General features: G+C 45.1%; 1 protein-coding gene across 1 annotated transcript in view; it reads left to right on the forward strand.

Annotated features, from left to right (window-relative positions):
- Positions 1-5,526: 5,526 nt before the first annotated feature.
- Positions 5,527-15,966, forward strand: part of UBE2O (ubiquitin-conjugating enzyme E2O) — a 28,975-nt gene continuing 18,535 nt past the window's right edge. Inside the window, 5 exon segments of the mRNA XM_009882406.1 lie at positions 5,527-5,538; positions 11,143-11,253; positions 12,154-12,251; positions 13,748-13,811; positions 15,583-15,726. Coding sequence (XP_009880708.1) covers positions 5,527-5,538; positions 11,143-11,253; positions 12,154-12,251; positions 13,748-13,811; positions 15,583-15,726 — 429 coding nt within the window.

Genomic DNA, 15,966 nt, shown 5'->3' on the forward strand with positions numbered 1-15,966 from the left:
TCCCAGGGAGGGGATTAACTTTTAACTCCAGAACAGGTTCTGCCAGTTGGCTTCCCCGGAGCGCTCTCCAGTGCAGTTTAAAAAACCCTTAGTATGTGTGAGGCTAAAATCCGAACTGTTAAACTTGGACAGAAATCAGATACTAGATATCTCTCCTTCATTACAGCATTTGTCCACTGGCACAGAAAAGACAAAAGTGTGACGTTTTCCACGTGTAATACCTAGGCTTGACTGAAAAGATGACCATAGAACGGTAATAGATCCAAAAGGCATTATTTATTATTTTTCCCTTCACACTTTCTTTCTTAGTCCCACTGAGAGAACTCATGATCCCTATTACAAGACAGGTTTTATAAAATTGCAAGTAATTTACTTTTTTTGTTTGCAAATGTGGGAGGAACGGTGGCTTAAATGAGATCACTTATGCAAGTTGCATGAGGAAAGTGCTGGGACGTGTGAGCTGGCGACATAGCCCAGAATGAATAGTGGCAGCAGGTCTGTGCAGGTCACCGCCTGGCTTCCCTGCCCCCGTGTGGTGACCGCTGCTAGCCAAGTCTTTGCTTAACTCGAGTGGCGGAAGCGACTTCCATAATAGGTTGTTCATTTCTGACTCTTAGTTGGATAAACATCTCAACCATCATATAGCAGTTCAGGTAAATGTGTAGAGTTTCATCTCCAGCATTGTGCTTTCCTCCATGGTTTTTCTTTTTTGCGGTGCGTTGTATTCCCATTTTTATAAGCAGTTACCAGGGGAGGGTGGACATGTGCTGCTTTTTCTCCTCCATCCTCATGTGCTTATTCCCAGAGCTCTTGTTTTGGAGGATTTTGGAACGCATCTGGAATAGAAGCTGAAGTTCTCCTCGCCAGTGATTGCGTTGGAGGTAGAGGCTGATGGTACCGGCACCGTTGAGCAAATCTTGTTCTTTAGTGGTCAGACATTGCAGTTACATGAGACAGCACTGACCGAGCGTCAACTTTAGCAGTTTAAGTTGGTGTTGGCAAGCTTTACGCTGGATCAGGTGTCAGCTTCCCTCGCCAGGGCACACTCTGTAGTGCTGGGTAGCTGAGCAGAAATGCAGTTGTGAAACCACGGCTGCTCCAGGTGGAAGGTGTGCTCCCAAGTCCATGTGTCACTGGGTGTTGGAAGATCAAGGAACTGTGATCTGTGAAGTTCAGCCTTGGGCGACGATGAGTCATGGTGACAAGGTCTCCTGTCCTTCCTGGTGTCCAAGCGTGGGTTGAACCTTCAAGGTCCGCTGAGTAGCCACCTCCTCTGGAAGCTGGTAAGGGCGCCTGCACAGAAGGTGCGTGCTGGTGCGTTTGAGACTGAACAGCCAACGACTGTGTAGATGTATTCAGCCTTTAAAGCAATGGTTCCCTTCTGTGTTGAAGCGTGTCCCACAGCTTCTGTTCTTGGGTTGTTTGGAGCAGGGGACAGTTTGTTTGTAATTCTCTCCTGTGACAACATTGCCCTCTTGGACTTCGGTGTGGCAGTAGCAAAACAAAATACTGCTGTTTGCAGGCAGAATTACCTTCTTCTATTTCTCCTAAAATAAAACATCAAGACTCCTGCCCCATGCAGAAAAGAGACTGTATGGGAGTAGGAAAGGAAGTGTGCCAGCGGTAAGCGTGTGTGTGTTGTCTTTTCCCCGTTGTTGGATAAAACATTGCCGGGGATGACACTGGTAGCTGGAGCCTGTGTTTTTTGTCCACTGTTGGGTACCAATGGTGTTACAAGCAAACCCGAGCAGCTAATTAGTGAATTTAAGCTCTGCTTTTAAGTATGCAGATAGTGACCAGGGATTTATGCCACTACTGAGTACTTCCAGTACTGGTTTTGTTTGGAGACACACCAACCAGGGCTAGTTGTCCCTATATCAATCTCAGCAACTCCTCTGTTATTTGTCACTAAACTTCAAAAGTGGTTGCTCCTACTTTACCTGCCACAATACTTGGCACTGGTGGCTAGTCCGAATCATCAAAATAAATTGCTCTGGTCTTGATCTCTTGTCAGAAGGAAGAGGAAAGGAAAATTCTCCCATTCGCTTTATGGAGTGGAGAGGTTAAACCCAGAGGGTTACAGGGTGAGTTTAGCCCACCCTGCCCAAGGATGCTTGCACCTAGCTGCTGAGTTGTTTGCTAAAGTGCTAAAGTGAGGATCCAGTTTGCTGTCCCGGACACATCTCCACACCTCTGCAGTTAGTTTAAAAAAAAAAAAAAAAACAAACAAACAAAAAAAACCCAACCAAAAACCCACCAAGGATTTGGCTTCAAATGACAAGTTTGATAAGAACTTAGGTAAGTGGTTTGAAGCAATAAGTTAGTGAGGCTTAGTGAGTTAATGCTCAGCTGCTAGGCAGGAAGGTCTGGCCTTCTCTCCTAGTCTACCCAGTTCCAGGTGGGAGCTGTGATGGCCACCTTATTTCATTTGAGGTGAGGTGACTCAGCGGAGAAGAAGAACGTGCTGCTGTTGGTGCTTGTTCTTGATGCAAAAATCAAAATTTCTGTGCCCCTCCTGCTGTGTTGGTATGAGAGCATCATCATCAGACCTGGTGAAGTGTCAGATGTTCTCCGAGTTGCAGCTGGTGCCTTTTGATGAGTAGATCTGCTGTGGAGCTCAGGCATTGGTTCAGTGCTGAGCACCGAGGCAGCATCTGAACAGTAGAGGAAAGAAACGGGTGCCAGAGCTGTTCTGCCACTTGGTTTTGCAGTCAGTGCACAAACCAACGTAACCGACTGCCGGTGGGTTGTCCCTTTTTACCTGGGTTAAATGCTTGTGCAGTGCTGAGTGTCTTTGGTTTGCCTTATTTAGCATATGTAAATGTGAATTAATTTTTTTAAAAAGCAATATGAAACATGCTTCACATTTGAGGTGTTTGGAGGGTGTTGAGCCCAGTTTGGCATACAGGAGTGCCGGACTAGCTGAGAGCATCTCTGGGAACCAGGTATTTCTCATTCTTGGGGCTATTATCAAGGCGCATGGCAAGAATGTAAAACTAGTTGTGTTAATACTGACTTTTGTAGAGCTAAACATAGCGACAGAGCTGTAAGTACCTATTTTAAAAGTGCTTCTCCGATACCGAGTTCCCTCGCTGCTCACCTTCAGCTGACGATCACATCGCAGGAGAGCCGGAATGACTGAACTGTCGGGTGTTCATCACCAGCCCGTCTGGCTTCCTCTGGTTGGGTTTCTGCTGGGTTTTGACAGTCTTTTGTGTGATGACAGACCTGCTAAGTATTTATTGTTGATGCTGGCGTTCTGCCTACTACTTGGCTTGCTTATCCTAGCAACTGAGGCAGGTGGGTCTGGCACATTCAGCTGAAAATAGTCGTGCTGCCTTTAAAAACCAAGAAACCTGAAAATAGGTTAAATATAGTCCCCCCGTGGAGAAAGTTTTATGCCTTGCTTTGGGGAAGAATTTGGGTGATTATGTTGTTCAGGAAGGATCACAAAATAGGAAAGCTACTCGTTTACAACTTTTAGGATTTACTAGAGTTGACTAACACAAATATTGCCGCTGCCAGGTAGCATCGAATCATCTTGTCGGTCTGGGTTCTACAGGTACTGTTGAATACAGAACAGAGCAGTGTGGCTCAATGGTATGTTGAAACATAATGCATCGATTTAAACACTATATGTCAGGGAATAAATCGCCCTAATGCATGTTGAAATGAAAGTATCATTGTATGCTTGGAGCTCTGCAGCAAGAGAGCTCCAGTTATAATACCCAAACTGCTGCTCATGCGTGAGTACTTACTGGAATGTGAACGTTGAAGCCTGATTCTGGATGTTAAGAGGCTATCTGTACAGTACTTATTTTAACAAATAATTTTAGAAAGCTGTATAAAAATTGATGTCTGTCTATATACCCCAGTGGGATGTGGGAGGCAACGAAAACACTTCCACGATCTGGAAATGGGCTGTGGGAAGCTTCAGGTTTCCCACTCCGGTGGAGTTCTGACTCCCGAAGTTGGGTCTAAAAGCCTTGCTGGCTGCCTCTCTTCCTCTCTTACTGAAACACACAATCAAGAAGGCAATAAATACTCAGGTGCTTTGGTTTGATTCCGGATCCTGTACTTGAACTATAGATTTATGTCTAATTTAGTAAAACAGGCTGTAAGCCAAGGCGGGGGTTAGGATGAGATGCTGACAAAGCACAGTGGATTTCGGGCTGGGGATCGACAAGGAAAAGCAACAAATGCAGCAGTAGTGGGGACGTGGATTCTGAAAGTGAGATGTGAAAGAGGCTCTGTCCCTGATACTGTGTTCACGTGATGTGTAATTAGTGTATTTGCAGGGCTCAGAATGATGTACCGATGCAAATATGTTCTTGACCACTGAAATGCAGATGAGACTTCTCCCTGTTCAGCAAAAGGAAGACTTCAACTGAGTTACTGTGAGGCTGAGCAAGCCTGAAACTGGAGTTCAGTGTTGTGGCCTCCCTGTTAGTGTGCTTAGGACATTATCCCTTGTGTGACATTTTAGTATTAGTGTGTTCGATGGCAACTGCGTTTTGTTGTTTTGAGCTTGTTGATAACACTTAATGAAATAGCCTGCAAGTAATCTTGAGATCACTGAAACAGCTTGAGAGATCACTGAAACAGCTTGATGAAGGACCTCTTTCGGAAGGGCATCACTTGGTTAACCGACCAGTAATCACTGGAGATACATCAAGTGATCCCTCCCCTTACCAGTAATGACTCCTGGTGCCCACAACTCTGCATGAACTAATGTAGAATATGTAACGATGGTCCAGCCGCATCTTTTGTTGCCAGCACTAGCTGTCAGCAAGTGCTTTACCAGGAGCTGGAGTATGAGCAGTGCTTTGACTGTATCCATACTCTTATTGATGTTTTGTGTTGCCTGCGTGGACCTGGGGGCTAATAACTGCAGTGGCAGCTGTTTCTTTTTCTTTTTTTTTTTTTTTTTCCCAAGGCAAGTGCTTGCTACAGTGAGTTTGGTACCAGTTCCCCTGCCAGCTAAGACTTCTCACTGTACGGTACCTTGCTTAAAATGTTCCAGCCAAACAGGATTTCCACAGATATTTGCGGGTATCTTGGGTGAAAAGCCTGCAGGATGAGACACAGAACTGTGGTGCGATGTGCTGATTCCCCCGTCTTCTCTAGTGCATAGACTGGATGTGGGTAGGAGATGATGCATCATGCAGACAGAGGAAGAGGAGAGGGATACTTGAGGGTGATGTACAAGTCAGAATGTCTGCGCCCGCTTTGATATGTCTGCTGACTTAGAGCATAGTTGTGGACAGGTCGGCTAGTTGCTGTGTTTCAGATCTGTCAACTGGGTTTTGCGAACGTGCCAAGGGGGTTAACTCTGTGTATGGAAGTGCCTCAGCATGCTCTGCTGAAAAACACCTCAGTCGAGAGGATTGGGATACTGTGCATTTGTATTTGTCATGTTATTTCTGACTAAGTATCATCTGGGGTCACTAAATTCAGCGTCTGTCTCTCTCTCCTTAGCTGAAGCTTGAAGATCGCTCTGTGGTCCCTCGAGATGTGGTCAGACATATGAGCTCCAGCGTAAGTGCTTTTTTTCTTTATCCCTTTTTTATTGTGATACCACTGCATGGATTTCTAAGACTTGCCAAATTGCCTGAATGGAATTGAACAGTAATGCTTTGAGCATGTTCTATTTTTAGTGTGTTTGATAGACCTAGCTGCATCCTTTGAAAATGAAATGCTGATAAGGCTGTCTCTCTACTGTTGCATATCTGCAAAGGTCTCCTGAACAAGGGAGCCTGATAATGTCAGGTGCTGAGACAAGAAGCTTGTCTATCCTGTCATCCTTTAAGTTTTAAGTCAATCCATTCTGAGATGTGGGGAGCATGGACCTGCTCTCCTAAACCTAACAGGGAGGCTGGAGTGGAGACAGATCACACTGCTGCTGTGTGCCTTTTGGTGTTCTGTGGTAGGGAATTTGGAGGAAATATCAGGGAGACCTCTCGATCTACAGCAAGTACCATCTTCTCCCGTACCCAGCAAGTACCGATTTCTCCCAGAAATGCAGCAAATCCCAACACTGCCGAAGCGTCTGACACAGCTAAGTCTGCAGAAAGCAAGCTGGTTCTTAATCAGAGCCTGTAATCGTTACCTTGACTCTTCTTGGACACTATTTTAACTCCTAGTCATTCTGTTCTACTTGTACGACATTTGTGCTTATCAGAGATGTGTGGATTTGGGTTTTTTTTGCGTAGGAAATACTGGGAATGTTGTTCAGTATCGATTTTCAGATGAGATGTGGTGTCTTTAGGAGCTTAGCTGGGTTGGCAATTTCTTGCTGTTGCTTCCACCTAACCTATAACCCCAAGCCATATGGCCTGCCATGTGCACGCCTCTATCTTCTCTTGACTTCCTTCCAGCAATGTGGCTACCAAGGTTGTGATGAAGCAGGCAGCTGGCCACTGACTGCTGCAGTTGCACCACATGGTGTGCAGCCTGGTGCAGGGATGGGGAAAGCCCATCTCCGACCTGGCTGTTTTGTTGGTTTTTGGTTTGTGTTTTTTTTTAAATAAAGCCTTTTTTTTGTCAATTGGGAAAAAAAAACCACAAAAAAAACCAAACACCAAAGTAAATCTACCCCTTTTTCACAGAATGTTCCAAAGAGAAGAAAAGGGAGGCAAAACTTGAAGATTCATTTGAAAAATGCTGAAACAGTGTATTTCCTTAAAGAAATTAATTGTTGTTTGAAATGGAAATTTGGAGTCAACATATCTTACTAAAACTGCAGCTTTAGAAAAGCGTTTCAATCCAACCCAATGAAGAGCTAGCAAATTGAAATATCAGCTCTTCACGCCGTTGTACCTGGCACAGCTGGACTCTGTAGTGCATCCTTCTTGCTCAGAGGGATGCTTTGAGTCCTGCCTCTCAAGTGTTTGTTCTCCAATGCTTCTTAAAGTCGTTTTAAGCTTTCAGGACAGCAAGTTGTTCTCCTCTTGGCAAACAGGAAAGCCCATCTCCGACCTGGCTGTTTTGTTGGGTTTTGGTTTGTTTTTTTTTTTTTTTTTAAATAAAGCCTTTTTTTGTCAATTGGGAAAAAAAAAACCAAAAAAACCAAACACCAAAGTAAATCTACCCCTTTTTCACAGAATGTTCCAAAGAGAAGAAAAGGGAGGCAAAACTTGAAGATTCATTTGAAAAATGCTGAAACAGTGTATTTCCTTAAAGAAATTAATTGTTGTTTGAAATGGAAATTTGGAGTCAACATATCTTACTAAAACTGCAGCTTTAGAAAAGCGTTTCAATCCAACCCAATGAAGAGCTAGCAAATTGAAATATCAGCTCTTCACGCCGTTGTACCTGGCACAGCTGGACTCTGTAGTGTATCCTTCTTGCTCAGAGGGATGCTTTGAGTCCTGCCTCTCAACTGTTTGTTCTCCAATGCTTCTTAAAGTCGTTTTAAGCTTTCAGGACAGCAAGTTGTTCTCCTCTTGGCAAACATGGATGTTTTTGTTTGTAATTTCCATACTCATCTGAGCAAAATTGGCTTCTCTGGCTTGCTGCACGTGTATCAGTAGATACATTACCCAGCAGTTTTGTGTGCTTGTTTATTTTCTGTTTGCACGTTTAAACACTGGGTTTTGCTGGACCATTTGTACTAGTGGCTGATAGCTTCATTTTTTAATTGATTTTTTTGGTGAGGGTATAACTCAATTTCTTCTCTCTATTCAAAAGCATAGCAAATGTGAAGATGACTTATACTTCACCTTACCCTCAAGTATGTTTTAAATGTCAGTGCTAAATGAAACAATAAACCCCTTCTAGCCCAAAGAAAACCTTCACTTGTTAATCAGATATATTCCAAAAATTACAAGAGCATTTAAAATCGAAAATCTGCAAGTGTCAGCCTGCCAAATTCAGGATGTGGGATGGTTGCCCTGCACCAGTTGGCCTGGCAAATGCACAATGTGGAACTTACTCTGTATTCACCGTGCTCTCTTAGGGCTTGTATTTAACCTTGAGCGGGAAGGACTCGAAACCTCTGTTCCTCAAGAAAGGAGAGCTGCCTCAAATTCATGTGCTTCTCATCAAATACCGAGTGTGGGGAAAGACTGCTTCAGGGGGTAATGCATAAAATGAGATCATTTTCTCTGAATGCAGTTTGGCCCGTAAGTCTAATCCAGTGGGATGAGAAGTGGTGAAAGTGGCAGAGTTCATTTTTCCAGGTGATACGCTAATTTGGGGAAGAGATTAGAAGTAGATCTGTAATCTGTCAGGCACCTGGATTTTGTTGCTTCAAAGGGTGCTGGGCTACGCAGTCCCTTTTAAGTACAGGAGTAAGAGGATGGTATAAAGATCCCCTTATTAGAAAAGAGAGGGAAAGAGTAGGAAAATGGGAGGGGGATGATGTGGGATTGAAGCCGATGCTTGCTGAGCTGCCGTTCTCTCAGATGGGAGTTTGCTGGTCTGCCTTAAAGCTTCATTTCCGATGGGGAAGGAAAAAAAAAACAATTCTCCGTCTATTCACTACTTAAATATTCAGTATCTCCAGCATGGCACACTCTGTCGGGGTACTAGAAGCAGCAGGAAGAAGGTCTGGGTAGTGCACTTCATTCTGGTGTGAGTGGGGCTTGAACCCATCAACTCTTCTAACGAAGATGAGCCACCTCGCTTTTCCAGTTCTGCTGTTGGGGTTGATGGAAATTGATTTTTGTTGCCCTGGAAGACAAGAGACAAGTTGGCGACTTCTCGCTGCGGGACTGCATTGCTGAGCACTGCTATAATCTCATGGAGTGATTCAGCAGAAGCCCTCAGCCTGTAAATCTGCCTCCCCTGTCGCAGGCTAATGTTTCATGCGATGGTGAAATAAATAAACTCATAATAAACAAAAGTTGGGTGGCAGGTGAGGGAGGAGGGCTGTGACTCAACAGCCCTGGAGCTTCTGGGGCTGCTCGCAACATCGATCTCTGCTTTCTTAACCGCCCACAGCGCTCTGTGCTCGCTCAAGTGTTCTGCAGCTGGAAGGAGAAGCAAGCTGACCTCAGCCTGGTGCTCTTGCCCATGACTATCGGCACCCAACTGTTAGATGGGCGACAGGCTTGTAGGGTGGTGCAGGCACCTTCTCCGTGGGGAAACTGTCACTTAGAGAATGGGCAGAGGGTGTTGGTGTATGGCAGTCGCCCCAGTCCTGGTTTTATTACTCGTTATTCGTTCACCATCAGTAAAAGAAGGGCTTTATTCCCAGAGACAAGGTGATCCACGGAAACCGCAGGTGTTGCACTGTATCGTGTCTCAGAGCTGCTGTCATGTTTGGCTACTGATAAAGGAAAAATTAATTCTGAAATGTTCAGTGTGTGGCGAGGAATTTGTTTCTTGAGGGGTTTTTTTTGGTTCTGAATCCTACACGATCTAAACCACGGGGCCTGAACTGCAAAGCATGGGCAGAGGGTGGACCGGGCGTACTTAATTTAGCTTAATCTGGAGGAAAGGCAAGGTAGGTGGCTGCGCTCTAGCCTGCGGAAGCTGTGGGTTTGTTGAGCGGCTGCCATTTCTGAGCGGGCCTCGCTCCTCCGACAGCTCGAGTCGTGCTGACAGCAGCTGTCGTGAATCCGCCGCAGTTCTGGCAAACCCTTTTCAGGTGAGAGTTACGGTACGGCTCTGCCGCGCTCTTTCCTGGCAGCCCGCGCAAGCTGCGAGCTACGTTAGGCTTCGCTGCTGTCTGTCATGGTGGAGCTATAGCCGGGAAAGGCTCCTTTGGCTTCTCGGCCTTCCTAGAAGGAAACGGGAGGGGGATGGGGAGCAGCTGGAGGGAATGAGCCCCTACTGCCTTGGGCCCTGCCAGCCCTCCTGGCCGCGCTGGCACGGCTCTGCGTGGGGCAGGACCCCCTCTCCTCATCGCCTCAGCGGGAGCTGAGGAGCGCAGGGTTTGCGTGATGTGAGGAAGAGGACTTGCAGCAGGCGGGTGGGAAGCAAGAGAGCCAAATGAGCCGAGCAATCTGTCCAGGAATTATCCCGGACTGCGGGTGTCTGTAGGGTGTCTTTGCTCTACCCGTCCCTGAGGTGAGCCCGGATGAGTCGGTCACCAGCAAACTCCTGAACACCCTGTCCAGGGCTCTGAGGGAAAGCCTTGAATAAATATTTGATGTGGTCGAAAGAACAGCGTGTTTATAAGTGGACTGAGCAAACAAATCCACTTCTCGCGGGGTTATAAGCCCTTCAAGGGTTCTGCTCAAGTCCTGTTGGAGCAGAGACCTTGACGTTTGAGATAAGGACGGCTTCAGAAGTTGCTGATACCAGGGCGTTTGTCATGCTGGCCCTCAGTCAACTTTTATAATGGACTTGTGGTCTTTAATAAAAAAGAGTATCGATTGTCCCAGCTGTCAGGAGGCCAAGGCAGCTGCCACATTTGACGGTGTTTGGGTTAGCAGCCCTTCCTCGCAGGCCTCCACCATATGTGTGGGCAACGTGCATATTGTGTGCTCCCTGCCAAACTATCCCCAGAAGGCTCCTGACAGCATGCATTATTTTCTTGGGGACAAAAAAGAATAAAACTTTGCTTAAAAAAGTGAGGGAGGTAATGACAACCATCTTGTAGTTGGACAAACTGTAAATTATCTGGCTTGAAATCTGACTAAAGGTGCCAGATTATTTTTTTTTTTTTAGTATGGCAGCAAGTGAAGATCATTTATGATGTCCTGCAATATCAGGCTTTACAGGAGAAGTCACAGATAGCTTTAAAGACTTTCTGTTTTGTTCTGGGGTCGATCATCTATCCCTGCCTTTGCTGACTCAGGCCATACCTGCAGGATAGTTTTATGGAGTTGCAAACATCTACTCAGTTGAATAGACCAAGGAGCCATGCAGATTTTAAAGCAAGTAAATACTAATTACCTGACACAGTGTGGTCTTATTTGACCAGATGCTGGAGTCTCTGGGCTGCTGTTTTAGCAGCCATTGCAAATTTTAACTGGGAAGAAAACACTACAGGTCTTTAATAGTAATCTCATCTTCTGAGTTGTCCCAGGGTCATGTGAAATGCCCCTTCAGAACAAGGGCCTGAAGGGTAAGGCAGGGATTAGTCTTGAAAGTCTGCTTGTTTCTGCACTTCTGATTTGTACACAGAGCACATATGTGTGTAGGTAGAACCTTCCCTAAGTGATAAACCCTTCTTCTCTTCTGCATTTTCAGGACAGCCAGTGTGGCACTGTAATCGATGTCAATATAGAGTGTGCTGTGAAGCTGGTAGGAACCAACTGCATCCTCTACCCTGTCAACAGCAAAGACCTGCAACATATCTGGGTAAGAACGCAGCCGAAATACACATGGGAGGTGGCAGGGCTTGGCGGTTTGGAGGGATGCCGCTGTATTTCAAATAACACGTGCAAGGAAAGCATCCATATTGGGCAAGATGCATCTGCAGTTTGGTTTTATTTTAAACTTACTGCGAGCATACTCCCTGAAAGAAGATGATGCAGAATCGCCTCATCTCCCCATCTGCTCTGTGTTTCTGATTACATTGTTGAGACCAAATTGACGTGGAGGGCTAGGCTGACATGAAATTGTGAGAACTTCTGCGTTGAGATGGGCCGGTGTGACAGCCTGATTGAGGCGGCCCCACGACAGTGGCACGGAGCTTTTGAGCTGCAATATCATTACTGTTTAAACAGTCTATAAAAATGCTGAGATGAGTCGAGCGTCTTTCTGCTGAGCTGGATCAGTCTGAATCATACCTGCTTCTCCCTCTTGAGTGGGTAGGTGATTTCCTGAGACCAGGCAGGACAGGACTTCATCATTCTTTTTCCTCTGAGAAAAAGATAGTTTGGGAGCGAAGAGCAGGAGTGTCACAGCCCTTCTCAAGAAAGAGCCTGTGGAAAGGCAATGGGACACAAGTTCCTCTGGGATGGAAAAGTGGGCTCAGTGATAAAATTTAATTGTTAATATTAACTGAAGGCAAGTGTGAGTATGCTGCTACTCTGCAGAGCACTTCTTGAACAGGACACTTGAAGTTTAAGATCTGAGGGGGAGAAAAACCCGAGAAAGCCTGAGCTGTTTAACTGATATGCAGGCTATGTGCTGACTGTCCAGCAAACTCTTCACTGTACCTTAATTCCAGTTTACAACGAGATCTGCAGATTTCCTTGGTGGCTCAGAGTACAAGGGTTCATATTTATAAGGTGTGTTTTCCTGTTTTCTTTATAGCCTTTCATGTATGGTGACTACATAGCCTATGACTGCTGGCTGGGCAAGGTCTATGATTTGAAGAATCAGGTCATCCTCAAGCTTTCCAATGGAGCCAGGTACTTTCTGTTGAAGACCGTCCCTCTTGGGTTTCATGATGCTGCTCTGTTCAAGAGAACTAGGAACAGGCTGGGCTTCTCATTCACGTACTTATAAGTTATCTGCTTGAGTTAACTTCGTATGTAGAGTAAGAATACATCTTTCTCTGAAAACATAGAGACTCGTTGGTCACCCTCTGGAAAAGCTGTTGTCTGAAAGGTTACAATTTTTTTTCAATCTCAGCAGATGAGCACTCCAGAACTAAAGCACACTGGTCTTTACGCTGCACGTCTCCCCTGGAAAAGTGGCTGTTAAAGATGGATCACATAGTCCAGACCTTTTCTCAGGAGGAGAGCATAACTTCGCTGAGATGCAGGGAGGGAGGATTCTTACCTTAAAATCTGTGAAAGTGAAGAAAGGTGCAGCTAGCAATTTTTATCAAAGACCAGAAAGCAGCCCAAAATTGAACAGCTTTGTGTTTTCACTGTTACTTGCAACTGTATTAGGAATGTATTTTTTTCAATGAAGACATAATCCAGAGTCGTATCTCGAGAGAGGTTTCACCAGAGATATTGAAAGAAATAGCTGGTTAACTTATTTTGTAGTTCCGCAAAGCCGGCAGAAGGATCTGAATTCTGTTCCTTGTGCATGTCGGACAGTTACTTGTGAACTAACCCCCTCGGAATTCACTACGTTCACTCTGTTACTGAGGCCTGTCTTGTCCAACAAACTTTTATTATTGATGCAAGGAAAGGAAGAAACCAGCGAAGGGCCAAGAGGCGTATGGGCCTGGCAGCTGGGGAATAACCAAATCTGTCTTGTAAATTGAGTGTTGACATTGATGTTTAAAAAAAAAAAGTAAAACCCACAACCCTGCAGCCAGCTCTGAGTCTTTCTAAGAGAAGCGAGTAATGAGAGACCTGTAACAGATGACTGGTGGATGCGTCTGAGATTTTGGTTGGTTTAGCTTTTGGTTAACCCAAGCTGGAAGGCTCTTACGCATATGTTAAAATTGGGAGCGAAAAATAGCTCTGCTTCTCTATTTGTATTGCCTGCAGTTACTGGTGCAATTCAAAACCTTGCTTGGTCTCTGTTACCAGCTTGCACATAGCTATGTAAAATGAGGTAACTGTTTTCGAAATCTTTCTTCCTAATGAATCATTTGAAATCCCACCAGAACTCAGTCTGGAAATGAAGCTATTACTGAAGCGAGTATACCCAAATTGTCATTAGGCTCCAGTGTCAGTGTGAATAACAAATGGGACTTTGCAGCAGACAAATCTTGTCCAGCACCCTGCATATTTTTTTTTTTCACATTCTGAAGGGAACCTTTAAATACCAGGCAGTGCTTTTATAGCTTGTCTATAACCAGTTTTGCTGTGGACTGTAAAGGCTCAGCGATATACTGCTGGACATGTGGGCAGACCCACTGAGGCAGTGGCAGTTAATTTGGTGCTGTTCGCTTTTGAGATGGATGGTTCTGGAAACGCAACCGTGTATCTTGTCTGTTTTCCAGGTGTTCCATGAGCACAGAAGATGGAGCCAAGCTATATGACGTCTGTCCTCACGTCAGTGACTCGGTGAGCTTACGGTTCTCCTGAGTGTCTTTTTGATCAACTTCATCTTGTAAGCTTTTTGTGCAGGAGGGAGGAGGAAGGCAGAACCGTAGGCACTTATTAATCCTAATAATTAAACGATGCATCACAGATAAAAAACACTTCACTAGATCTTCACTTGAAGTAAGTGTAAGAGGATGGAGCTTAAAGGTAATGTTAGTAATGAGCAGGTTTTGAGGAGGTATTACAATTAGTATATCCACCTGCTTTCTTTGCAAACAACTGGCATAACTGGCAGTCAGATGGCTGATGTCAAGTTCACTGTCTGCTCGTTATATCTGTACATGCTTGAAAAGGCTTTACTCTATTTAATGCTTTCAAAATTGTTCACCTTCTGGAAAAGGGCATGTTGTTTAAAAGGTGTTCTGCTAGAAGCACATTTCCAGACAATGTAAAATACTGTCTCTCTTGCAATTGTAATCCATTGCATTCTCTGAATGGAGACCTGCTACCGTACTGGCGTTTTCCAAATCATGTGGTGGGGAAGGTTTTGCTACCTTTTGGGTAAAACACAGAGTTCCCTGTGTGATGATGGGATCTAACCTCTCACCTTCAAAGGCTGACGACAGCTTGCTTGTTCTTCCAAACAGCATCAGTGCTGCGCCCCTGACAGCGGCGTTGGGAGTTGACTGAGAATGGTGTCTAATTCTTAAGAACTAGCAGTGCTGTCAGCCCTTATCCTTCCCAGCCTTCAAAGCAAAGGTCCCTTTGATCTAAAACTGCACTTCTGTTAAAATTTGATGCCTGTTTCTTGAAGAGTAAATGGAATATCCGTTTAATAGGGTGTGCTGCTCTGGTTTTCTTGTTCTGTACAGAAAAGGTGTGGTCTGTTGCTAAATGTTCTCTGGTATCTTAGTCTCTGCTACTTTGGGTTGTGCAGCATGTTTTTTGCTTGCTAAACAGATGCTGTAGCAGCATCCAGCTTCTGGGTACCCAATGCTGAGATACCTTGTTTTGAGTCGGGCTGCCTTTAAAGTGTACATAGTCCTCTGGGGACTTGCGGTTTGGTCTGAAACATGAGTTGTCTCCAGTGATACTCCTCATCCAGTACTTGGAATTGCTGCGTGTTAGATACTTACCTGATTTAGATCTTGTCGCGCTGCTCTTATCCTTTCTGACAAATTACAAGACTCGTTACGGTTTTGCTCTCAGTATTTTACCTACTAAACTGCTCTGTCCTCCTCCACATTCTGACTCTTCAGCTCGTCAAGTCACTCTAAATATCAGCAGGAAAGAGCTCTAGGACAGCAATTGTTGTGTTTACCATCCTGTTTTGTTTTCAAAGAACTGGCATATTAACTAATCCACCTAAGACAGCAGTAATACAAACTTAAATTGACAAGCAGAGGAGTGAAGGTAGGAATCCTCTGGCTCTGAAAGTTGTAGGTGCTTGAATTAGAGCATGGAAAAGAGATGAGTGTCCTTGCCCGGGACTCAGCCCACTGTGGCTACCTTGTTACTGAGAACATTTGTGTGGAAATCTACATCTTTTGTTTCCTCCAAGTACCTTTGCTTTTCCCCCACTGAGTCATAGTCCCATACATGTGTGACAGTGGGTTGCTATAGGAACTGCTGGGCTGACTTCAGGGGAGGAATGAGCTTTAAGAGGTGGGCAACTTCTGGACTTTTCCGTTATGGTTAATCATACTGATCAGGAATGAGAGAAGAGAAATGCTGGAATCTTAAATCTTAAAAGTTCTTTATGCTGTCTTTTTCCCCTCCTTTTCTCCCATAGGGCCTGTTCTTTGATGATTCATATGGCTTTTATCCTGGGCAAGTCCTCATCGGGCCTTCTAAAGTCTTCTCCAGTGTGCAGTGGCTCTCGGGTGTGAAGCCTGTTTTGAGCACAAAGAGCAAGTTCAGAGTGGTGGTGGAAGAGGTAAGGACTGACAAGCTGACGCACACAGCCACCTTCTGTACAGAATGGTCCCTGGCTGGTGTTTTGGAGCAGAGTCAGCTTGCCATGGTAACCTTCCAGGAGCAAAAGCACTGTGGCTGTGGTGTTCTGAAGTGACAAATTTCTCACTGTGGACTGACAGGACTTTTGAGTGGGGTTTGGCTCTTCCTCCCAGGGGTCCCTGCCGGCAACCTGTAAGGTGACCGTGTGCCAATACACTTA

The sequence above is a fragment of the Charadrius vociferus genome, unplaced genomic scaffold (genome assembly GCF_000708025.1).
Source record: "Charadrius vociferus isolate BGI_N301 unplaced genomic scaffold, ASM70802v2 scaffold773, whole genome shotgun sequence".
Classification (NCBI taxonomy): Eukaryota; Metazoa; Chordata; class Aves; order Charadriiformes; family Charadriidae; genus Charadrius; species Charadrius vociferus.